At 37.8% G+C, this 25,356-nt stretch overlaps 1 protein-coding gene across 3 annotated transcripts in view; it reads left to right on the plus strand.

Moving 5' to 3' along the window:
- GRID1 (glutamate ionotropic receptor delta type subunit 1) overlaps positions 1-25,356 on the plus strand; it is a 504,645-nt gene that overhangs the window by 202,028 nt on the left and 277,261 nt on the right. For all 3 annotated transcript variants that reach the window (XM_051617448.1, XM_051617449.1, XM_051617450.1), the window contains exon 3: positions 4,059-4,343. In XM_051617448.1, coding sequence (XP_051473408.1) covers positions 4,059-4,343 — 285 coding nt within the window. The remainder of the gene's footprint in view (positions 1-4,058; positions 4,344-25,356) is intronic.

The following is a 25,356-nucleotide window of genomic DNA, read 5'->3' on the forward strand; positions in this document are numbered from 1 at the left end:
GTCATATGGATAAGTTGCAGTGTGAAAAATAACACCTGCTCTTCCAGTCTTAAGTGTAGTCTTAATGGGATATGACTGGAATTAGAGATGTGGGTCACAGAATGAGGGAAAAGTTTAGTATGTATTGCTATGATGTAAGAGTTAAGTTAGACAAATGGATGTTAGAAGATGCCCAAAATATATTAACCTGTGTTAGTTCTGCCAACATTATGACAGAGATGACATGGAGAAGCTAAAATGAAAACAAGAAAAAAGATGGAGAACAGACCAGACAGTGCCTTGTGAAACTCTGGAACAGAAATAACAGTTCAAGACATAAAATATCAAGCAGATGGGGAAAGGGGAGTTTCTGAGAACAGACTTTAAAAGAATAGGATAAGAGAGATGTGTCACTGGAACAACTGAAAACTTAGCATGACATAATTTAATCTGCATAAAATGATGAATGCAGTTTTATAGTTTAGGTATGGTGATGATCATGTTTTCATCATGTTAATATGCACGTTTCTTACTGTGTGGTTTGCAGGACGTTAGTATCTTCTTAAAATGCAGCCTGGTGGCAATGAAGGCATTCAGTACAGAAAAAAATAACTATTGCTACCCATATAGCAGTAAAATCTGGAGGCAGAATTGCTAGAACATTGTGTCTTTTTATCTATGGAATAAAATTATTTATTAAAACTTATCTGTGTAAATATGTATACAGGATAAATAGGAAAATGTTTATAACAACTGGAAGTTGTTATAATTACTACTATTGTAATTAAAGATCACTAAAGATCTCAAGGTGTTTTGATTTCCCTTTCCCTTATGTTAGCAGGTTGGTATGAACAAAGGCACCTCAAATCTCAGTATTTCAGCTTTAAGGAAATAAAAATGGAGGTTATTAAATTTATATGCAAAAGTTGCAGGTTCTTATGATTGTTTATGAAGCTGTGTAAGCAGCATACAGATTTAGTGATTTACTCAGTCATGTAGTCAGGGATGATTGACTGTTGCTGGAAATCCATAGCTAGTATGAAGTAAACAGAAAATTACACATCTTTCCTCATCTCAGAATTTTGTATGCAAGAAAGTACAGACGTGGGGGTAAATCCAGAGTTTGTCACCTGAGTTTTCTTCTGGGATTGTATAATCCTTGAATATAAAATCTATGGGCTTTCAAGATATGTTGAGAGTTAATCAAGTTTTTTTTAATGAATTAGAGTCTGTTACGTAGTTGTTCCGCATTCTGTTGCTCATGTAGAAAGCAGTACTACTTAATGTACTGAAAGCTTATTCTCACCCTTCAGTGTGGAGAAGCTGAGTTTCTTGGAATCCATTGTATTTTTCTATAGTGAAAGTCTTCTATTAGAAATACAGCACATTCTTTTCCACATTTTGGAATTTGACTAAAGAAAGCATTTAGAAAATATGAAACCTTTTTCTTTATTCATTCCAGTTTTTTCTTTCCTGCTGTACTATCTCAAAACACCAAGGCAAGAGGAGATGACACTTGCTGTGTAGCATATGCTTTGAGGCAGAAAATAATTAATTGACAAAATATCAGAATGTAGAAGCATATTGACTAATTTGTTCATTTTAACCCTTTGATGCAAGCTACAAAACTGTGGGGAAAATGCCTCAGCTAAACCAGCCTTTGCTGAGATATTTCAGCTGTTTGTGGGCTGTGCTGGGAGATAAGGGGGTCCATTGCTGTGATCTGTTGTGTCTCCAGTCTTATTGTCACTAATAAATGAGCAGCTTTTGATTAGTGTCAACTGGTGAATTAAGTTATCTCTTGTTATACAACGGATGATCAGCTCTATATTTCACAAATAAGTGACTCTGAATGCAGCCTCCCATCAGAAAAGGCTGTTTTTTCTTCTTCTTCTGTCTGCTTTGCAAGTGAATTGTTCCTTATACAGACCTATGTGGCTTGCTTCTCTCACCCTTGGTGACAGCAAAGCTTGCTGGTTGGTGATCTCTGCAAGGCTTTATAGCTCAGCTCTCCTGTTCTCTATATCTATTCCCACTTCTGTTCCCTCCCCTACTGTGACTAAATAAATTACCTGTATGACATGTTCAGTATTCTCTGGCAAGAAGCCTGGGAAATCAAATCTGTTCTTGAACCTGGGTCTCCCACTTGGCAAATGTAATGCCTCCCTGCTGTTAAATCAGGTCAGCTCTCAGAAAAAAAAAAAAACAAAGAACAATTTCATATAACTATAATCAACACAGAGTAAATTTAGATAATGCAGTTGACATATGTTTATTGTAAAGACCATCAAGGAACGAATTTTAAAAGCACTTCATCTTTCTCTATTGCATTAGGATAAATGTTGAATGTTCTGTGCATAGAGAAGATAAAACATTTTCTTTGTTATCCCATATCGAAGTAAGTATATTTCTTTTCAGTCTGGTATAAAATATTTGAAATGGTTTATTGGTTGCACTAGAAACGATTTTATGAATTTAATTACTGTGGCTTTATGTAATTAATGTTAATCTATAATTAACTGTTAATTGCTATTAATTATTCATAACATGTCCTCTCCCATTGACTTTTTGACCTCTGAAAGTGGAGAAATACTTAAAAGTGTTTAGAGGAGGAAAATTAAACCTCTCAATACATGTTCTTTGTTTCCTCTCTCCCCTCAGCCCATTTCCAGGGGGTGAGAGGCAGGGGGTCAGTGTCCGGGCGGCAGCCCCTCCTGCGCTGCCAGCCCCGCTGCCTGCCCAGCAGTCCCGTGGCAGCTGTGGCGCCTGGGCAGCCTGCTCTCTGGCATGCAGAGGCACTTGCCTTGGGCAGGGGCAGCACCAGCACAGGCAGCCCCCCTTCTCCAGCTGGAAGCTGAATTTCCTGCTCAGCTACTCGGCATGTCCCGAAGAGGCTCTGAATTGCACCTCAGAGGATGAGCAGCAAGCCTGTGTAGGCCGCAGCCATGGCCACCTCCTGCCCAGCTTTGCTCTGGTAGGCCTCTGCGCTGGGGAAGCAGAGGGGCTGGCTTCCTTTGGGCGGCTGATTGCTCAGGGCCTGAAACAACTTTGGAACCCTGAGCTTGCCCCCAGCCCTCTTCGAAGGAGAAGAGGGCAGGAAATGCTGAGGCGCCCGGGGCACCCTCAGGGCGGGCGCCGTGCGCACCCGGGGGGGCTCGCTGTGCTGAGCTCCCGGGCGCCATCTTAGCTGCTGCGTGTGCAAGGGCGTTGGTAGAAACTGGCACTAGCCGCTGCCTCATAGTCTTGAACAGCCTTACCACCACCACTGACTGAAAAGTTGTGGATTTATAGCAGGGAGCCTTGGCTGGAAACATTTCTTTAACCCCAGCTGACTGCTTAAAGGAGTCCAGGTAAGAGTGAGCTGTGTGGGAAAGTGCCGGGTGCCCCGAGCAGGACAGGCCTCCCTGGCTTGTGTTTCGAACTCACCTCAGGCTTCGTTCTCAAAAGCAGATGGGCTCAAATGTATATGCTGTGCTTCTAAATGGTTTGTGCTCTTACAGATCTTTTTAAAGACAGTGACAGTGTTATTAATAATAGTTTAGTTGTTCATGAATTGCCTTTGTTCTAACGAGCGTCTTTGTTGTTTCTTTAGTGCTCTGAGATGCGTATTTGTTTAATCGATTTAAAAACACTCCAAAACTCTGATGTATAAGACAAATCCTTGAATGTGAAATTGTTTCTTATTGTATGAAGTCTTCATTTAACATGCAAAACAAAGGTTCTGAGGTGGAAGGGGTGAAGTGGGTTTTAATAGACATTAGTTTATTTCCTGCTTCCACCAGGAATGACCTAGAAGCAAGGGATGTAATCTCCATCCACGTCACCTGCTCTCTGAAGAAATAACAGTAGTAATGTTATCAACTTTGTCTGATCAGTACAGATTGCAGATACTGTCTCTTCCTGTAAAGGTACAGGACCTATCTCTGAAAGACTTCAGTTGATACTGTAATAGAAATCATTTCAGCTCTAAGTTAGTAGCAAGGGAGGTCAAGGCCTGTCTTGTTCCCTCTTAGCATCTAGGTTGGTCGAAGGATTTGCTGGGCTTGTTCTAACCCTGCCTCATTTTTTGTCTTCTCCAGCCTGTGACCTGATGACCCTGGGGATCCTAGCCTTAGTGACATCCACTGGTTGTGCCTCAGCCAATGCCCTGCAGTCCCTGACAGATGCTATGCACATCCCACACCTTTTTGTCCAGCGCAACACGGGAGGCTCCCCACGCACTGCCTGCCACCTGAACCCCAGCCTGGAGGAGGAGGAGTACACACTGGCTGCCCGGCCGCCCGTCCGCCTCAACGATGTCATGCTGAAACTGGTCACTGAGCTGCGGTGGCAGAAGTTCATCGTGTTTTATGACAGTGATTATGGTAAGTAAAGTGGAGATTCTCAGACAATATTAGATTGATTTATTTTTTAATTTTTTTAACTGGGAAATGGAGATAAAAATATAGAGAGGGGGGGTATATAACTTGCTGGGTTCTTCACAGACTAAGGGGAAAGAGTTTCAAGTCGACACAGGCCTTTGTTTTGAAGGAGTGGTTGCTGTGCAAACTAGTTCTCAGTCAAGCAGCAAAGTTGCTTAGCAACACCTACCAAGACAGCCAAAGTTTGAATAATCTCATACTTCTTCAGTAAAATATTAATAAAGTGTTGACATTGATCAGCAGGGGTCACAGAGCTGCGCAAGGAAGTTCAACACAGCCTCTGCCCATTCCCAGAGAATATCTTCTATCAAAACTGAGTACTGTTCCCTTTAAGAATTAATTTTCACAATAACTATTGCCATTTCTTTTTTTCACATACTTCTTCACACTATTCTCCATTTGGACTAAGCTAGCATTTTCACTACATCTGATGCATCTCCATCAGCAAAATTTGTATTTGAGCTGAAACTTGAGGAAAAGGAATCTCTGCTCAAGCAAATTTGATACCTTACGATGGGTATAAAGAAGCAGTGAAAAAATAAATCTCTCAGAATGGAAGGGAATTGTGTGCATAGTTTTTTTTATTACTTCTTTTTCCCCCTTTGCTCAACTGATAGGAATACTGTTCCATATGTTTAACTCTTGGTATTTTCAGCACTCTCATCTTAAGATACAGGGGGGGGAAGTAAATTTTCTGCAGTATGTTTTAAAACTCTGCAAATGCTTTTGATTTTAATACATGATGCATACTAAGAACAGAATACAAAGAAAGGAAAATAAGGTTAAATTGCAGTTGGAAAAAGCTTTTATGTATCTGAGCATGTAGTTTAGATTTTACACATAGTTTCCACAACTGAAAAACAGATTTTTGTTTGCATTCCCCCAAAATATAATGACAGATTTTCAGCAGTGAATCAGAGAGAAAGAACATATTTGGTTTCAAAGTTGGACTACTCCTGGGTTACAAAATCCAAAGCAAAAACCCTATGCAAAGGATCCTGGGCTTGGATGAGTTCTCAAAATCTTGGTTTCAGTTTTCTGTTCTCGGTTGCTGATGTCACTGCTGTCAGCAGGCAGATTAAAGGTGATTTTAAGTGGGGGATCAACTAGGCTCTTAACACAATTTTAAATGAATGGAATTATTTTCAGCATGAGAAGGTTACTGTGATACTTCTGGAGTTAATCCATAGGCTCAAAGGTCTGGCAACTCCATAAATAAACTGCCATGTAATTACTGTTGAATGTAAATACTTGACCAGTGAATGCTTTGAAAGCAAAACCCACAATGTATGTGGTAGGTGTTCTTTTGGTGGCCTTCTGGTAGTGATGAGAAAGCTGCTGTATAGATGAGAATTGGACTTTAAAAGATAGAATTGCTCTAACAGTTATTTCCAAGAATGTAAACCAGTACCTGAAAATAATGTCATACAAACATCCTTTTCTAGTTACTTTTGTTTCTCTGCTCCTGATTTGTAGCTTTAACATTACTAAAATTCTTGTGTCAGGGATCTTCAAAGGGTGCAGTTTTAACCCTGAGAATCCTGGCCCTGGTAACACTGCAAATACTCTGTGTACAAACTACTGTCACCCACTTTCCCTGGCAGCAGAGCTGGTTACTGAACCATGTTATCACTTGTTCCAGTAGTAGATCTGTGTTTCTTTGTCTCTCTCTGGGAAGGGTTAGCATCTTAGTACGAAGCCCTGAAACCCTTGTTCACAAACTCTATAAATTCAGTTTGTGATCAAATTTATTTTTTTTTCTGTTTATCATAGACTGACCTTCAGTATTTACCACTAAGACACTAGAAGGGGATGGAAAATTGCCATAGGCATTCTGCTCTTTCCAGTGGAGAGCATGTTGCATATTGCAGCTGCCCATGTGCTGTCTCCTCTCCTTTTCCTCTCTGATACGACAACCATCTTGTACTAATTGCACCAGAATAATTTTTTTCTTAAGAATTTTTTTGGAGGCTTTTCTGTGAAGAAGCCCAAATGGCCCTTGCCAGCTCTGGGCAGACATCAGGCAATAGGGGATAAATAACCTAGTTCCCAGGATGTTGCATGCTGAGATCAAGAACAGCAGCCTGGCTCCCCAGCATGCCCATTGCCTTCATTAGTGAGCTTCAGCAGAGCTATGACTCTGCACCTCCAGCAGCATGTCCTCACTCAATGTGCAGGAGTTGACTGCTGGTCATGAGGAGGGAGGTCACTTGAAGAACACATGGAACATCGAATAAGAAGGATGGAAGGAGAATTTTTCAGTGTAATTGAACTGATGTTTCAAATTTCTCTAGGGGACAGAATTAAATGGCACATTCAGGAATAAGGCAATTCCAGTAAGAGATCAAGGGTCCATGGACATGTTAAATGTATTATTTTACTTTAAATGTTTTTATGAAAATCCCATGCTCAACCATAGTATTTTACATTTATTATCTGGGGAAAAAAATTAATTGAGCCTAAGTTTGTCAATGGCTCTGAAATGGTGTTCTGTAGAACTAGGTATACCCACCTGTTGAGTAGAACGAGCAACAAAATCAGATCTGTTGTGTCATCCTAAAAAGCTTTAACTGTGCTGATGAGTTTGATTATTCCTCTATTAGAGCATCTTATGTGTCTCTACATATATTGCTGCATTTGTGTGTAAAGGCCTGCAGGGAAGTTAAATTTGCTGACCTCCTGGATGTTAGAAGCATCAGTAATCAACTTTTCTGACACAAAAAGTGATAGCATGGCAAGTTTCACAAAGAATCCTACCAAGCTCTAAAGTGACTATAGGTTAAAAGGCAGTGGGTGCTGCCCACAGAAAGATGAGATTGGGTAATAAACAGTTGAAAGTGTGCTTCTAGGATGAGCAAATAGCTCTATAGTTAGAGGAAGGATTTGAGAAGCATTTGAAAAGGATTTTGGAAGCGATATCTGAAAATGAAACTATGAAGAATACCAAGTCATATTTCTGAAGAGAAATGCAAGTAATAGCTATGTTTTCATTGCATTAATCTTGCTGTTGAAAAACACTTTGTGTCTGGTGATATCCCATATTACAAAATGTAAGACAAAACAGGATTTGTTTTTTTATTACTCTGTTTTGTAAATGAAAATGATATTAGACCCGTGAAAGGGAGCTGTAATATAATATTAACTTTTGGTGTCAATAAGTGAGTGTTGTCTGACAAAGGAAAGTGTTGCACAGAAGTTTTATGGAAGAAGAATTCTGAATTTTTTTAAGAACTTTTGACATTTCAAATATATGGAGCTTTGCTCCTACAGTGAAAAAACCCCAAGCACACAATTTATTGATAATTTTATTTTTTATTTAAGTTTAGAAGTATCTTTTTTTTCAGTATGGTCACTAATGCCACATTAATTTTGAATGCTTCCTGCAAAATCCTGCAATTTAGAAAGAATTTAGTCTTCAATGTGATGAGTTTTCTGTTAAGTTTTGCTTCCTAAATCAAGTTTATGGTAGTTTTATTTCTATCTCCTGCCTATCAAGGGACACACCTTTGATTGGATATCACAGGATTTATGCTGTCAATAGTTCTACGACAAGATGTTGATGCTGCAATGGTCTCTCTTGCTGTAAAGGTGCCTTTGTGCTTTTGTGCAGGCTATTACTCGTACAGCTGTTTAATTTGCAAAGGAATATAGTAATGACAGTTAAGAAACTTATGCTTTCACACAATCTGTGTGTAACTGCAAATCAATTGTGATGTGAAGCATTGGCTGTCACAACAAAAGCAAAATAGAACATTTGCTCATAAGCTGCTTTCGTCTTACTTGCTTTACTTTGTCTTTAAGGTTTCTTTTATTCTTGTCAGTATAAGTTATCTTCTGTTTCCTGCATCATTATCTCAGTTGTCAAACAACCACTTCTGCATTACTAGGGCTGCCATATTTCTCTACGGGCTTTTCCAGTGAGTGTGCCTTTTTTAATGCAAATACAGGGAATGTGGTGGTTGAAGTGTTGAACCACTGGCATGTGTGTTAGGATGTGCCTGTTCAGCCAATCTGCCACTATCAGAAAGTATTAGACTTTTTCTCTATGTGCTGTGTGGTTGACTTTGTATGTGTTAGTAGTAATACCTAGGTTTTTCAGTTGGTTGGAGCATCACAGGTGGAACTGTTTCAGGGAAGCTTGAATTGCTGTGTTTGAATAGTAAATGTATAGAAATTAAGCAGCCAGTCACAGAGAAACGTAACTTCTTTATAGTTATCAGTCTGTAAAAACAATGACTTACAGAGGGAATCCTGGGACATCTTTATCATTGGTGCTACTGTATAAGATGGTAAAGAGAGGAAAAGACTGAAGCACCTTTTCCTCCAACAAGGAACAGAATCCTCTGAGCATTTATTCTGTGCAGATTCTGCATCACATAGTTATTCCTCATACTGGATGTCTAGACTCCAGGCAAATACAGAATCTTCAATTTCTACCTGGAAAAAATGAAGGCTTTCCTGTGAAAAGAGTGTGTGTCATAACATAACGTGTCTCATAACATCATTGTGGCTGCAGAGAGCCAAGAAGGAAAGAATTCAGCCAAGTTCTTTCAAGTCCCACGGGAAGTTTCTGATGCCATGGGGTAGAGGAAAATGAAGTGACCTTTTGACTTTTACACTGAATTTGATCTGGAAGCTATTGAAGAAATGGCAGTGTGTGTTCTCATATTTATCCTTGAATCACTTTTCTGACTGTAGCAGCACTTACATTAATTGGCCTACTTAAATTAAGCAGACATTTTTGTCTTTTTTTTAATAGTATTTCTTTATTTAGTAATGTATTGCGGTATATAACACTAAATGTAATTAAAGGAAGTCAATTACCCTTCAAATTATTACTTATAAATTCATTTTAGTACTTTGATTTCTAACATATTTGAGTAAGTGTGCTAAGAGCAGAAGTAAGACTTTCTTCTTTCTAATTGCCGCATAATTCCTAGCATGGCATGGGAGCAGTAGGCATAGGTTGCTCCCCATGAAAGCTATTCACTAAATAGTTTCAGGCTGATGCCTGATATGATATGCAAAAAATCTTTATTTTGAATGAGTGCTGTCATAGCCTGCTTGGAACTTCAGTGGTAGAAGGAACCAGTCAGGGACCTCGGGACAAACACTTAGGGCAGTTTCATGCGACTTGTCTTACTCATAAATTCAAAGCAAGTTAACAAAATAACTTCAAAACAGAAAGCTTGCATTCTTTATTAAAAGTAGTAATTTAAAAAATCAGTTTGTGTTTTAAAAGACCTCAGAAGTATGTAAGTGGGGGGAATGCTCATGAAAAAACTAAATGAAAGGCTTTATTAGAAAAAGTTTTCCACTAATTTTTCAGCTCAGTCATCTGGTCAAAAGTGAAAGCTCTCATTTTGCCTTCTTTACTGTCTTTTTTTCAACTCATTGTAACATTGTAGTGAACATTCTTCAGGCTCAACTTTGCAGAAACTGGTGACTTTTGGTGACTTTTTTTCCCCTTTATATTCTGAAAGAGAGAAATGTTTTGTAATACAGCACATGCTGTCTAAAGATAGCGTGAAATTCAGCAGCCTGGAACCAGAGGGTGCAAGTTAATTCATTTTTAACAGAAAGGTCTTTGAAAATTGTAGATGTAATCTGCAGAAGGTTCTAAGTTCTTGGACGTTCTTTCCCTAACAGATGGTAGTTTGAATCTCTTGATTCAAGCCATGGCATAAGGCTAAGCTGTTCAGGCATGTGCAAATGACAAGGAGAAGTGTAAGGATGATGTGGTGTACTTGAACAGGGAATGTGTGGAACTAATTCCAGAAGGGAGTTTCTTTAGTTCACATTTATTAGACAGTGCATGTTATACATGCGTAGCTGGAAATCGAACAGCAGGAGAGCAGCCTGTCCTGGAGGACTGTGTATAGGGCTTCAGGCAGTAAATCTGAGACAGATATTCAGGTATCTCAATATGCAATGAAATTTGTTAAGTTCCTAGTCTCTACTTTCTTTCATGGAAAGTGGTAGGGGAGGGGGAGAGAATACATATATACACACACACATATATTTATGTATGGATTTCAAGGTGGTAAAGGAGTGTGTGTATTCATACGTACATGTGTACATGGTTCTTATATCAAGGAAACCTGTTTCCTCTGCTCCCTTCCTGTTTAGCCTAGTCACTCCTAGCAACTTCTCTGATGCCACCCTGGGCAGGACTTCTTTGGCTTCCTTCCTGGATGGAATTGGTTTCTTCTTTGTTTCAACCAATTAAAAGTTGGCATGACTTTCCCACCACTGCTTTGTGTCTTCCTTATTGGGATGGAAATCCTATTCCTTCTGCTTTTCACACTTCTTGTATTGACATAAAGTGATTTGTTTATTTATTTTTCTTATAGCTAAGCTTTTTTGTGTGTTTGCTTGCTGTCTTCAGCACTCTTTCTATAGGCTGGGGCTAGTGCTTTTATCAGGGCTACTCCTTTTCTCTGCTGATCGATGACAAACAGTGAATAAATTTACTCTGAAGGATTCTTTTTGTTTCTCCTCAGATTGTAAAGCATGGTGACTGAGTATATTAAAGAAGTGATAATATTATAAGTCATTCTCTTCATAGAAGGGATTAATCTTGAGGACCACAATAACTGTAAAATTTCTGAAGTCTTTTTAGAGGAAAAGTATGGTAGGGAATGTAATTTTTATAGAGTCCTGGGAGTCAAAATAGTTTTCTATGTATCCTGTGGCTATTAACAAATATATGCCATTTGCCACTCCTGCACAATATTCATACACTTGTGATACATTTGTAAAGTTGTAGAATAGTGCATTTGTGTATATATAAAGTAGCAAAACTATTAGACAGAACCAGCCTTTTGTTCAACCTGTGGGACATGGAAAGATCTGGTTTTTTTGTTTGTTTTTTTCTGGAAAAACAAGTTAAGACTGTAAATACTGCAGTCATCTTTGTGGCATATGAAATAAGTATCATTCATGCTGTAACTTACAACAAACACAAGGGCCATTCTAGTAACCCTCATGGAAATGTAAGATAATCTTTGATTTTGTAACAACAAGCAAGAAAGCAAGATACTTTTAGCTGAAAAAAAGGAGCAATGGTCAAGAAAGGTAAGCAAAGCTTGATGGATTTTCAGTTGGAGGTGAATGCAAATAAAGATATGTAGTCTGTCTAGGAGGTTATTAAATCAGGAAATGGTAGAAAATTAAGAAATGTGAAGTCCTGTCAGTGAAACACTCTTGGAATTCAGACTGTACAACTTTTCATCTTGATGCTCCCTCTGTTCAGGAAGTAGTTGGTGTGAAACTGGGGAGACCTACTCAACCATTTGGATCTCAAAGCACTTAGAGTTGTCTGGGGTCAGAGCAGAACACCAAGTTGTATGCTCTGTAAATACTGGAGTAATCTGTATTATACACTCCCTTTATGACTTTACATGAAGCTATCAATTTAGTGAGGTATTTTTTTCATAGCACCTGAGCAGTTTACAGTTGAATGCATCATTCTCCAAGATAAGGTATCTGTGCTTGTTCCATTCTATAAAGATAGCAGAGACATGGACTGCATTGGACGGTGAAGATATTTGTGTGACTATAAACTAGACAGCTTATCTTGATTTCTATAGGCTTCTGAAATTCGCTTTTTATGTCTAGTTTTCTACAGCTATGCAAGATTCCCTTCCTGGCCAGAGGTGTACAAAGGTGATAGAGTTTTACTCTTCCTTGAATTGTGTTGTGCGAGCCTTTTGTGCCTTTTACATTTACGTTTTGCTGTATTTAATGTTTAGATCTGTTGCTTTGGGAGTTATTTTAAGAGTTACTTAATCATTTTAGAAGCAAATGCATCATTAGACTGTGAAGCATTAAATAAAAAGTGGGGAGAAAAAGGCTTTTCAGTTTGGATTATTCAGAGTCAGAGCTTATTACTAGGGATGTAATATGGATGTCTGGTTTCCATTGGAGAGTGATTTAGTATTCATGTTATTATAACATTTGTTTAAATTGAAAGAATGCATTATTTTTTTGTGTACAAAATGAGTAATTAGGATTAGCCTGATTACTGGGGAACATTGAGTCCTGCAGAGATCCTTTTAATACTGGATGTTTTGTTTTCACATCGCTCCATTTAGTAATGAAGACCTGGATAGGCTGTTTCTAACAAAAGCATATGGGAGACTCATGGAATCAAGGAAGAGAGGAAAATTGAGTGGAGATATCCCTTGTAATAATTTCATTGATGATTCCTTGTGATAGGAGAGCTCTGAATGGAAACATAGCCACTGTAACATTATGTGGAGGTAGTAGATCATCAATTTGGAAGTCCTTACAGGGTCAGGAACTATTGATGGTCCCCATTTCCCAGCAGTCTATCTCAACCATCAGTAAGAATTGAACCTTTGGCTGGATTAATCTTCAGCTGTCGCATAGCAGACTTGGAAGGGAATTCAGGATAGTAATTCAGCTCTGGTATATATTATGGCTGGCTTGAGTTTCACTTCCAATGTGACCATGATTTCCTCTGTTCTGCCTCTGGGCATCCTTTGCTTATGTCATCAGCAAAATATCTTCCTGGGGAAGCACCCATCTGGAGTGAGGAAAATAGAGGAACTGTGCCATGGAAGAACAGTTGCTCTGTTTATACCAAATGACCAAGAATATTTCCATCCCTGAAATACAAAATGCCTTCCTTGCATAGAAGACCATAACCCAGAGATCTCATTTGTTCTAGTGCAACTCCTGAGAGATTTTGAAAGTAATTTTGTTTTGGCCAACTGATAATAATATTTGACATCACCACTAACAGGAATTTAGATAAATCTTTTCTTCCAAAAGCCTTATTATAAAATCAAGGGGACTTTGTTAAGAAAGTAATAATCCATTAACTGGAACCAACACTTCTCTGTAATCATCTTTATCCTTCAAATGACACAATCCTTATAGGAAGGAACTGTCTTTCTTCCATTTATTTTTGTCAGTAGGAACATGAATCCCTCTGGCTGTGGAAGAATAATTAAAGGTCAGTTTTTGGCACTGTTTTCATAAGTCAGCACAGCCTGAGCACCAACACCTAGCTGGATACCCCACCAGGCACTTGTTGTGTAATAGAAATCCTGTTGGCTGAAGGAACAGCAGTCAGCTTTAATTCTGAGTGAAGATCTTCCCTCTTGCTCTGCATTAATCTGTTATGATTACCTTGTACAGAAGTATGTCATATACTTATCCAATTTTATTTTAAAAGTAAATAAAGAATTTGAACTTCAGATATCTGACTCCAAATGACAGTTCAGATGCCCAAAGTGTGCTCTCCCTTTAGCAAGCAATATTTGGTGATACATGCTGTCCCTGCTGTACAAACTACAATCTGTGAGAGTCTTTGTGATGGTTTATATCTTTTATTGTCTCCTGTCTTGTGCAGCCACTTAAGTCTGAACAATTAAGTGAAACAATATATTACGGTATTAAAACGGGAATAACAGGGCAGCCTTGCAGTGGGAAGAGTGAGAGGAAAAGAAGAAGACTATAAATGTTCTATTTTTTGACCAATTAGTGCGGTTGACTGAGCACTGATGAAAGTTGCATTTAAGTTTTCTTTCACTTATATCCTGCTTACACCGTTAGAAAGGAACACATTTCTGAATCTTAGTAGCAGAAGGGGTTGGAACCCAAAGATAACTGAGTTTGGAAAGTGCAGGCACCCTCTCAGTAAACATGAACTGACTGTAGGGAGACGTTACATTGGAATGTTGGCTGTGATGCCACTGGGGGATGGAAATGTTTTGGTGGAGTCTCAGGCCATCCTCTTCCTGTTTGGATTAATATAATTCATTTAGTTCACTTTGTATCTGGTTTAGTTGGTACTGTGCAAAAGTAACAGAAAATTAGCTAATTATAAAAAACTGAAATCTTGAATGTTTTTTGGTTATGCCAGAGAACAACACCACATTCAGACCCTCTTCAGTCAGTTGCAACAGAAAATCATTTGATGGTTTATTAGCCATCTGATTGAAACAAGTTCTTATTAGACTTAAGTGGCAAGAGGAAACTATGGAGTTAGCAGAGAGATTTGTCTGCTTCCCGTTATGGGCTTAGCTTATGTAAGGGAAGGTGACAGAAGGACTTAATTACACTAACTCAAACTTTACTGCAGTACATTCAAAAAATACAGTGTAAAAATTAACCTTTATTTTTGGGGGTAAGGAGAGAAGGAAGTTTGTTTTGTAGACTGAGATCTGTTTTCTTCTTGAAGTTAAAGAATCAGGAATGGATAGATTAATAAAGACTAAAGATGAAAACTTAGTAACCTCCTTTTTCTCTAATTATGCAAGAGATAATGTACCAGTGTAGCTCTAAATAAGCAAACAGTCTGCTTGAAATCCAGATATAAATGAGGAATCACAAAGGATTGGATAATTTGTAGCCTAGCTAAAATACTAGAAATTACTAGACTTCAAATCCTGCAGCAGAAAGATCTGCTGCATGATGTGAGGAAACACCTGCGTTAGGGACTTTTAAGCAATAGAGCCTGATACCATCAATGCCAGGAGGCCCAGAAAAAAGTATTTGCTCCTATCCTGCAAAATGCATGTGTATGTTAAGTTCTCTCTCTTTAGACTAAAGAGAGACTGTAAAGGCAAAAATAACCTCAAATTGAGACACATGTAAGTGTTTGCTGACTGGCCTATCTACATGTCTGCAAGAACTGAATTCAGTTCAACTGAGTTCAGTTTGTGTTGAATTTTACTTGGTTCCTGGAAAAATAGTTTTTGTGATTATACTCTGCATATGTGAGGTCATCTGTCAATATGCTCATGTCTGGAATAATTTTGAACTTGTTGACCAAATTCAAGCCAATTTAACATGGCAGAAGCCTCAAGGCTTTTTCTATACATTCTGAAAAATGATGTGGTCATAACAAGAGAGAAGTCCAGATTCCTGCTGTGTAAAAGGTTATGCTGTGAACCTAGTCGCAAACTAAAGGACACCAAAAAAACAACCCAGCAGCAACAGATGCTTGGTTAGTTTTGACATAGAGGCAATATCCCCCCCTGAAAAGGGGGTTTATAAGAAGATTCAAGGATGCCAAAAGCTTTAATAAGTTATTAATAACCAGGAGTTAATCCAACCATCAGATATAAAGTCACAGGACTCATGACCACCATTGCTCAGGAAAGGGTATGTTTCTAAAGTTGCAGTGTTTAATCACTTTTGTGTGTTAATTAACCTTCTGTGTTTCATCTTCAGTTGATGTCAGGAAGATTAATTGTCATTCTTATATTGTGTCATGAATTGTGATAGAATAGAACCTGTTTTATCTCCAAAAGGGTTCTAAAAGCCTTTCTCTGCACTAGTCACTGTGTTGTCTTAGGATCTGACAACAATTTTGGATTTATTAATTGTTAATGCAACATCTACCTTTATCTTTTTTTTTCCTTTTTTTTTTTTCCTTTTTTTTTTTTTTTTTTTTAAATTCCTCTGATGTGGCCTTTCTGCTTGCTTGGGACTTCATGAAATTTATTCTTCGGTGCACTGTGGCCATTAATCACTGTATAGTAAAACCAGACAAATTTGACACCCTTCTGCTGCAGAAGGACTGGCAGTGCTACCCAAGGGACAGGATCCTTACAAAACTAGTAACAACCTGGAGCAAGAGGGAGCATTTGAGAACCTCTGAGCATTTGCAGTAGAGGAGTTCATTTTCATTTCAGGTTTTTAATATTAATGTGGGAAGAAAGATTACCCTTGCTCTCTAGCAAAACAATGACTAATTAAATCTTTCTTAATAATAATGAACGCTTAGAACATTAGCAGAGCCATCTGCTGATTCTGAATGTTTAGAAAACAACAAAACTTGTCCAATGTCCACTTAGTTGTGGTTGCTGCTGTTTTTCAAGTATTGCTCTAGTGGAATCTATGGGGACTTCTTTTCTAATGGATTTATTAGAAAATTAGGAGGTAAGACTATCTATGGCTTTTGTGTGTAAATGGGAGTGATTTCGGAGATGTTTAAATCAATGGGTTCCTGGATGTTCTCATTTATGTTACAAATCAAACTGAAAAAAAGAAAAGAACCATTGGTTAAAATGTTGCTATGAGGAATGGATTTGAGTATTCTCTTTAGGAAAACAAGCTAACAAAAATTAGCAGTTATATGTTTCTTTGTCTCAATAATGATTTAAAGACTGGAAATTGGCAAGCAAATGGGGACCTGTGGGGATATATGCAAATAGCTTTTCTTCCCATATGTCTTGGGTGGGAGGATGGCTGCTTTTTATTTAGCTAATTCTTTATGTGCTAAAGAGATGTTTTATTAGGGAAAGAGATGCCTTTAATTTTAAGGAAAAAGGAAAGACTGATGATAACGATCTGAAAAAAAGATTTTAAACATTCATTGACTACTGCTGTTAATTACTGTGGTAATTATATAGAAATGGCACTGATGTTAATTCCTAGTTTATTTGAAACATATAAATGTATCCACAAGCAAGTTTTTAATTAGAAAATCCTGTGTAGGATGTAGCTACCTTTTCAGAAACCAGAATCTCCCTACAGTCTGTCTTAGCGTAGGGTGTTCCTTACAGAATTTTACCTGTTGATATGAAACATATGTTTAAAACAAAATTAAACTGAAGTAGTCTTTAAACTTAAATACTACTGTACCTAGCAAGACACATCATCTTTGTGATTTTAACTTTATGCAATTTCCAAGGAGAAATTTTTGGAGAACCAATGACAGGGAGATGACCAAGTTTTGTTGGCTTTTAATGTCATCTAAGTGCGTGGTCCGCTGATTATTTTGCATTTTGCAGATGTGTTTAGTAGGACCTTTACAAAAAAGTAGCAAAATTAATTTTACTGGAATTTGGTGATGTCTCTCGTATATCAGTTTAATGTCTCAGGAGACTGCATATCCTCATGGAGAAGGTTTTATAAATACTCCTGCCAACCACATTTACATGTACATGTCCTCCTCAGTCATGTTAATCTTTGCCCAAACCAGTCAATCAGACTTGAATGCCCCTTTTATTTATCAGAGTAGTCTGCACTTGGCTTTCATCAGTCAGGCTTACATGCATGAACTATAAACTTCCAGTTATCACATGGATTGCAGCAGGCCAAAATCTAGTACTACCAATGTTCACATCCATTTACCTGTGACTTCTCTACAGCTTTTTTGTGGCTCTCAAATGTTCAGGTCTCAGGGTATGGAGCAGGGAGGTAATTATGTTAGTAGCAGAAACCAACCTAAAATGTAGTTGTTTCCATATTAAAAAAAAACAACCCACCACAACTCTTGTGAATTCTTTCTTTTAGAGAGAAGTTGGCATGGCTCTACTATATATAATCAGTTTTGAAAAGAAAATCTGGCTCTTACTTCAAAGTAGGGGTTGTATTTTTTGGCATTCCTGTTGGAGAAGGCTCTTCCTCCTCTTCTTGACACTTTGATCCTAAGGGCAAAGAATTATTGAACCAATAGTTGTTTTTTTTCCCGAAGTACAAGCTTCGGGAGGGGCCCCACTGTACTCCCAGTCAGTTTTGTTCTCTATTTTAAGGGTGAGGAAGTTAGATCAGTATATATTACATCTGAAATGGCTTCTATGTCCATTTGTGGTTCATCTGACAACCATGCACTTTGCAGTTAGTGTCTCTATTAAAGGTACAGTCTTTGTGTCTCTACTTGCTTCACATAGCAATGGGAAAATGGGACTGCCTCTATTAGAAGTAATTGGTGAGAAGCCATAACTACTGTCACACTATGCACTGAGGCTTATATCTCACTTTAGTTGCTGAAGCTGCATGTCAGAGCCTTCAAAATGTTCTGCCTTTCTCCCTTCATGGTAACACATTGCTTCAGAGGCTTCACTCAAATGTAAATCTTGTGGACTGTATTACAGTTCTGTCCCTCTTCCACTTAGGAGCTTTCCATCCCAACATGAAAAGCTGCAGAGTTATTTGGTTACATTAATCAGGGGCCTAATCAGGAGCTGGTTGTCTTCTTTTTCCTGCAGTCTTTACAATTAAGGACATGCCTCTTTAATAGCCACTGCTTGTGCAGTGACACAGCAGCTGACAAAGCAGAGCCAGCTTTTTGAGAAAGTGCCATCTATTTTGCCTGTCTGTCCTTAGGGCTAGCCACCTGTTACTGAGACTAATTGGTAATATTTGAGGATCAGTAAGGGATAGGAGAAAAATGGGATAAACCTATATGTGCACAGCACCCATAAGCATATGTGATAAGACTATTTCAAAAGTTGCATTGTTGTGTTTGTGTGCATGTCGTGCTGCATGTGTGTAATGCATATGCATACATTGCTTATATGGGCATGCGTGTACAGAGCAATCAAAGTGCAAATGTGTATGCATTTGTGTAAAAAAAGAGCAAAGGTAATCTGTGCTTATATCGAGGAACATAAGTTACCTGGGGTCTGTAATTGAATTTCAACTTGAAATACAAATATAGTGTAAAAAAAACTTTAGGAACACGAGTTTGGTATCATGTAGGCACATGAGAAAGGCAAACCTTCTGGGGAGAAAAATGAAAATTTCTCTTGTTTTTGCAAATCAACACCTAGCATGCCATGTTCCCAAGTAAGTCAGTGTTATGAAGTTGGAGGGTGGGGACTAATGCACGACATTCAGGCTTTATAGGAACATACCTTCACTGGAACTGTGTGCATTTCTTGTACTAGCTCCTTTTTGTACACACGGGAGGAATGTTGTCTATGTATACCACCCTTGCAAGTATACCAGAAAAGAAATCCAATGCAAACACCCCTGGACATGAAGAGTGCTTGCTTTTGTTAGAACTATAAAGCTTTTCAAGTTATAACTTTGTTGCCATGTAGCCGTGGTAGCTTTCTTTACCATTCTGCTTTCTGGATTAAATATGTTGGTCTGTCCTGGATAGTGAATTATTTTTGCAAGGTCAGGCTACTTACAGAATGTAATGTTGATTCATGAGCATAAAGTATCTGTCAAAGCCAGAGGTGTTTGTATTTTAAGAACTGTGAGCTGACTGCCTCCTAGGAATGTCTTCTGTCCTTGCTTTTTCCTCTCTGATACATGAAACGGAAAGTCTATGATTTCCATCATACAACATAGTGTATGCCAATCACTTGGTTATCAGGAGCTTCCCACAGTAATACAACCCTGATTTTGCTGTCTTCACCATACAGTGGATATATGAAGTTTCTTTTTCCTGACTTCTCCTAGTTCAGTCAACACTCTGTTATTAATGCATGATATAAAATGGGTAGTGCAAAGAAATCCATGCTTCCTTAGCAAGCATTCATGCTTGCATTTTGCTGAGAGCTTTTGAGAACTTAATCTGATGTGGTATTTGAAGTTAGCTCCACGCTTATTCTAAGTAAAGTCAGACATGCTGATAAATATAGGAAATGGTTGGCTGTTAATCCTGATGATAGTCAAGGTAAATAAAGTATGTTGTAACCTAGATAATACTGAAGTAAAATTAACTGAAGTACTTATCTGAAGGTCAAATTCTACTTATTTTCAGAGATTAACATATGTCCTATGTTAAGTTGAAAGATGAAAATTAAATGTAACATTAGGATGTTTCAAAGTTGTGAGGTAGTAGAATATTTTAGTGTGTATTTAATGATGCTTTGAAGGACTTCCATCTGAAGGTCTATATGAGAAGAATGAGTGCTCAGGAGAAAATTCAGCTATGAAGGGACATTTCTGTGATCGTCTTCCCTTTTAAATGGTGTTGTTTACTGTTCAGAAGTTGGAAAAAAAAAACAAAACCAAAAAAACCCCTCCCCTCAATTTTCTTCCTATAATGTGCTGTGTTTCTTAGCACTATTAAGGCAGTTGACATAAAGGTATACAGGCCAGCAGAGACATAAGTGTAGTACAGGAGAATGAAGGTGGCTAAGCTAGTTCCTGTTCCCCAAAACATCTTGATAATTGAGAACTTGTTTCTGCTACCCAATGTGCATCAAAAGGGCAATAATTACAGGATCTCAGTCGTATCATATTAATTTTGAGTTCCCAATGTATTGTTCTCTGTTTCATTGTACTCAGGCACTTACATGGCAAAAATTGGCTGGAAGGTAACTCTGCTTCAGATAATACTTCTTTAATGTCCCTGCTTCAGATTATACTTTTTCTTTAATGTCCTTGTATACTGATGATTGACTGTGTAATAAGTTTACACAAATAGGTTTTCTGTAGGAAAGTGACTGATTTCTTTTGAGAGTGGGACTTGTTTAGAAAGCAAATGTTTAATCTTCCTATTTTCTTCTCATGATTGAAGACTTTTTTTTTTAATGAAAGACATCTATCAATGAGAAGGGGGAAGAGAAACAGCAGGAGAGGAGGGTTTTTATTTTTGGAGGGTTTTGTTACTAAGAGTGTATCAGGGTAGGAATTGTTTTGTAATGCTCTGAATGATAATTTGTTTATGAGAATCTTTTGAAAAGTATTAAGTCTGGACAGTGGAGGAGAATTCTGTCCCTTGGGAGTGAAAGGGCTGTGCCACCACTTACAGAGCTCTGCTTTGTGCTGCAATGCTGGAGAGAGGTCTTGGCATCAGGAGAGTTTTTGTTTTGTGCAGTATCTGAGGCTCCAGAGGAAGTGTGGACAGACCCAAGTGGTAGAGACCAGGTCAGGGAAAAATGACTAGATCACAGTAGGAAAGCTATCTTTCCCACAGCTCTCCTGTCCTCTGTCACAGGTCATTGTGCTTTACATGGGTTCAATGCAAGCTGACCACACAAACAGGGCCTGTTTCCAGTTTCACAGTGATAGCCTGGAGGAGGCCTGGGTTTCGGCATTCACATGAGACAGTTCTCTGCATCCTTAAATGGTTTCTTGCAAGTGAGGGCTGAGGAGAAAACAGCGACAATGTATTTCATAATAATGAAGATCTATCATTTCTAGGCTGCAAAATGCTCTAAAAACTAATAGTATTTTTTGTTCATTTAAGTGAGAAATAGATTTTGCTACTAATTCCTGTCCAACAGAAATACAGATACTAGGATATTCAGATAATTACCAAGAAGCTGAAACTCCAGAAATGCTGGAGTATTTTTATATGGCAGGACAAGGCAGACCGGCTGTCAATAAACATTTGGGACAGTTGGGGCTGTTTTCTCCATGGAAAAAAAGAATTTAGTCATGAGTTCAATATATAAAACTGCTTTTATTTTACTTTTCTTTTGAGACACTTCCAATTAGCCTTGTCAGTGTATACAATAGTGTTTCAATATATTTCATCGTCAGTGGTAAATATTATTCCTCTTGCATACATGTCTTTCTAAAAACATTTAGGTGAAAAGGGCTAAGTTAATTTAAGATGCAGATTATTTTATGATGTTGATCTGCTCAGAACAGCAGTAATGACCAGTGATGTTTTGCAGGCAGGCATCTCACATTTATCTCCAGAGTTTTCTGTATTTTTAAATACATTAAGTAAATTGAAAAGTAGATGGAAAATATTTATTTTTATGTCTGGAATGATTTTTCCCTAGTTTTCTGTTCACTCACAGGCAGAAACTCTGTATTTTATTACTGCGTAGCTTCAGTTTGCACATTGATCTTTATATTAACCACGTACTTGGTGCAAACTTTACCAACATTTGACATCACTTTCCTTGCTTATTTCCTTTTAAACTTTGTATTTATTGAAGAGCCATTAAAGTACATCAAACCCTGTAGCCTTATTATTTTTCACTAGTTCTACAGTACAAATAAAATGAAACTTGTCTCCAGCCTTAGAAACAAAACTCTTGGTAAGCCTTTTAGGGGACTTAGTTCAGCTAGACTGCTAGATCAAGAGCTCATTGCTCACTTATTCTATTTTTCTTACATGCAAATTGTTCTTCAAATTGCTATACAAAAGTGTAGCATGAAGTATTCGTGAAAGATGGTGTTAAACCTAAGCACTTTTCCCTTTCTACAGATCTGTCAGTATTTTTCTACCCAGTTTGCTTTATTAGCTACTTAAAAAAAAAAAACAAACCTATCAAAATGTTTTTTTCTTTGCATGTTTTCAAGGTTTGTTTTTTTTTCTTCCATTTGGACATCCTAATTTAAGTTATCTAAACCAGTAATTAGCATTGACTAAAAATTAGCAAAGACCATTGACTTCAAAGGATTATGTATTTTCTCCTTTGTGTTTTCCAATGTTTAAAAAGCATTTTAAAATTATTTTTGTTCAGAAATGCTCCCAGTTTTTCAATACCTTTATAGAACTAAGTATTTTAATTTTTCAGTCTCTCGATTAGTTTTAAATCTTATTGAAGTTAGTGACATAGACTTCCTTAAAAAGTGTTTGATTATTTCTGTATATGCAGATGCATGTATTTCTAAGTAGCATGATTTGATGTATATGTTAAATTCATTCTCATATTTTTGTGTTTATCAGAAACTATACATCTTTGTACACTATTAGGAAAATCTTGGATGGGACCTGCTTTTTCCGTAGTGGCTACTTTTGTTTGGTCTGTGGAAACCAATAATTACAGTGATAAGAGCAGATTCAAAAGTATTCTGAAGTTTTGGGAGAGATTTCTTTAGCCACATCCTCAAAACAGAAGTCAAAATTTTGGGCTGAGTCTTTTGACTCGTGTGCTTATGCCTATAATAGAGCACATTATTTAGGCTAGCAGTCATCTTCCCATCAGTCTTCATTGTTAACCTGTTGTCGATGAGATCATTCAGCAATGGGTTCCTTCACAGTTCCTAAATTATGGTGTAAAGAGGCATAATGTATTGCCAGAGAGAGAATGGAAGATCACCTAATATTTTCTGTCTCTCAAAGGTCACCTTTGAGGGTCAGTATGTTACTGCATTTGCTTTTGAAACCAATGTGTGTTTCAGTGTATCATCTGGCACATCATTTCAAATCAGATTCATGGGGTTGTTTTTCACCGTGTCAGGTTGCACCATGCTCTGCTTGAAGCTGACAGTTTGTAGCATTACAGGACTTAACATGACCTGACATAAGAGAAAATAAAGTTTGGTTAGCCATAGCCTATTCTAGTCTTTATGAGGCAATTCAACAGGCCAATGAGGTATTTGTTTCCCAGGCTGCTTTGCTCACCAAGTAAACTCTGTAAGTTGGGCTGGAAAATTTATGCTCTTGTTTTTGGTTGCATCCTCTACAATAATTTACCAAGACAGGAAAATACAGTTATGGGACTGTCAGGTACTTCTTGGATTTGAAAATGGCTAGAAACTCTAGTCTTTTCCAGCCTCAGTAACTCTGTGATTCTGTATTCCCTTGCCTCTGCAAAAGTAATCAAATATAGTCATCAGCAAAGACTCAGTATTGGCATTTTAATCTGCAGTAATGTCTAATTATTTTAGTATGTTCACTCCAATATTAAAAAGAAACAAGAAACACCCAGACATGGTAAATGTAGAGAAAGTGTTGGAATAAGTATGGCAGGATGTTGAAAAGAGCAGACTGAAGAGCTGCCTGTGGATATTTCTTGCACTGTGAGATAGAATTATTAGTGTCATGTCAATAGGGCTGTATTTTTTAAAGTCCATAGTTCCTTGACACTGTTTGGAACTGAATTCTGTGTTAAACCGAATGTTTTAGCATGGTAACTACTAGTCACTTGCTGAGACTGTTTATGCTCTAAAGGAGCAGTCTAAAAGCCCAAAGTAAAATATATGAATCAGAAAGAAAAAGTTAACCACCCATGCAATCACCAGAAATAGAGAAATATTTTACACAGTAACAGGTACAGTTATGGGGTAAGGAGCTGGAAGCCAAGGAACTGACAGCCTCAAGGACATCAGGAAAACATGGTGTGAGGAGCTACTACTGATAAATAAGCCTGTCCCCATCATAATAAAGCCACGGGCCAGCTAAAGACCCCCTCAAAAATTAAACTGATGCTCAGACTTTCTTAAATTTATATGTATTTTTAAGACCCACTGGAATAACTAGTTTGAATTGGTAAGTTAATTGTAATACAATTTTTTTAATGGCTGGGGAAGCCTGTATGTTTCTAGAAACAGAATTTAGAGTAGGATTTGGTTGTACCACAGTTTCTGTAGCTACGTCTAATTTTTATGTGATTAATTTGGATACCAAGAAAAACAAAAAGCTCACGAGGTCTAAGTGCACTTCTCAAGTGCAGTTTTCTCATGCTGACCTGTCTCGGTCACAACATCATCAGTATTTGAGTTTGTCACTTGAAAGCTGGTTTCCATGTGTTTATGAAAGCTGCAGCCCCACCTTGAACTGCAGTGCAGTCAAACTAAGATGTAACTGTTACAGATTCTGCGGCTTGTTGTCATTCACTACCATGCAGCATTCTTGTAAGGGGAAAGTAGATCAGCAAAAGCTCTCCTAGCCAGTGTCAAGGTGCCAGAATTGCTCTCTGCCAATTTAGATGATCTCAGTAGCTTTAATTGTGTGAGGAAGAAATTTACCAAAACTTTTTTCACTTACGAACTTAACGAGTTCCAAATAATGCCCAGAAAATGGTTGAAAGTCAAGGGAGAGAACTTGGTCCTGTGTGTGGTTTGAATATTTGTTTATTTATGAAAGTTAGGTTCAAAGCACAAATCTTTCTCTCATTAGAAGGTATTTCCCAGAATAAATCTTTAAATTTCTAAGCGGCAAAATAGTTGTAAGTTGGTCTCTAATGGAGACATTTGGGAAGAGACAGTTAAACAGTGCCATGATCTTCTCCTCAAGGAATGAACTTCAGCTTTTCATGATTTATAAATTAAAGAATTGAGCTTTAAAGGTTTCAGTGGCAAGCATTATTCCTGAAGTTAATATGTGGAATGTTTTTCTTAATGCTTGAATGCACAGAAAACCTAGGTCAGAACTAAAATTTAAATTAGCATTCTAATGTGAGATTATTGAAGTCTTTCCTCTTTGTGTTTGTGTGAGTTCCAGGGGCTGATGCGTTCTCCCTCAGGCCTGATCTGTAGATAATGAGAACCACTTGCTGCCCTGTTAGGCATTAATGAATTTTTACCCAAAGCCAGAGGAGTTTTA

This window comes from Apus apus, chromosome 4 (assembly GCF_020740795.1).
Source record: "Apus apus isolate bApuApu2 chromosome 4, bApuApu2.pri.cur, whole genome shotgun sequence".
NCBI classification, from domain to species: Eukaryota; Metazoa; Chordata; class Aves; order Apodiformes; family Apodidae; genus Apus; species Apus apus.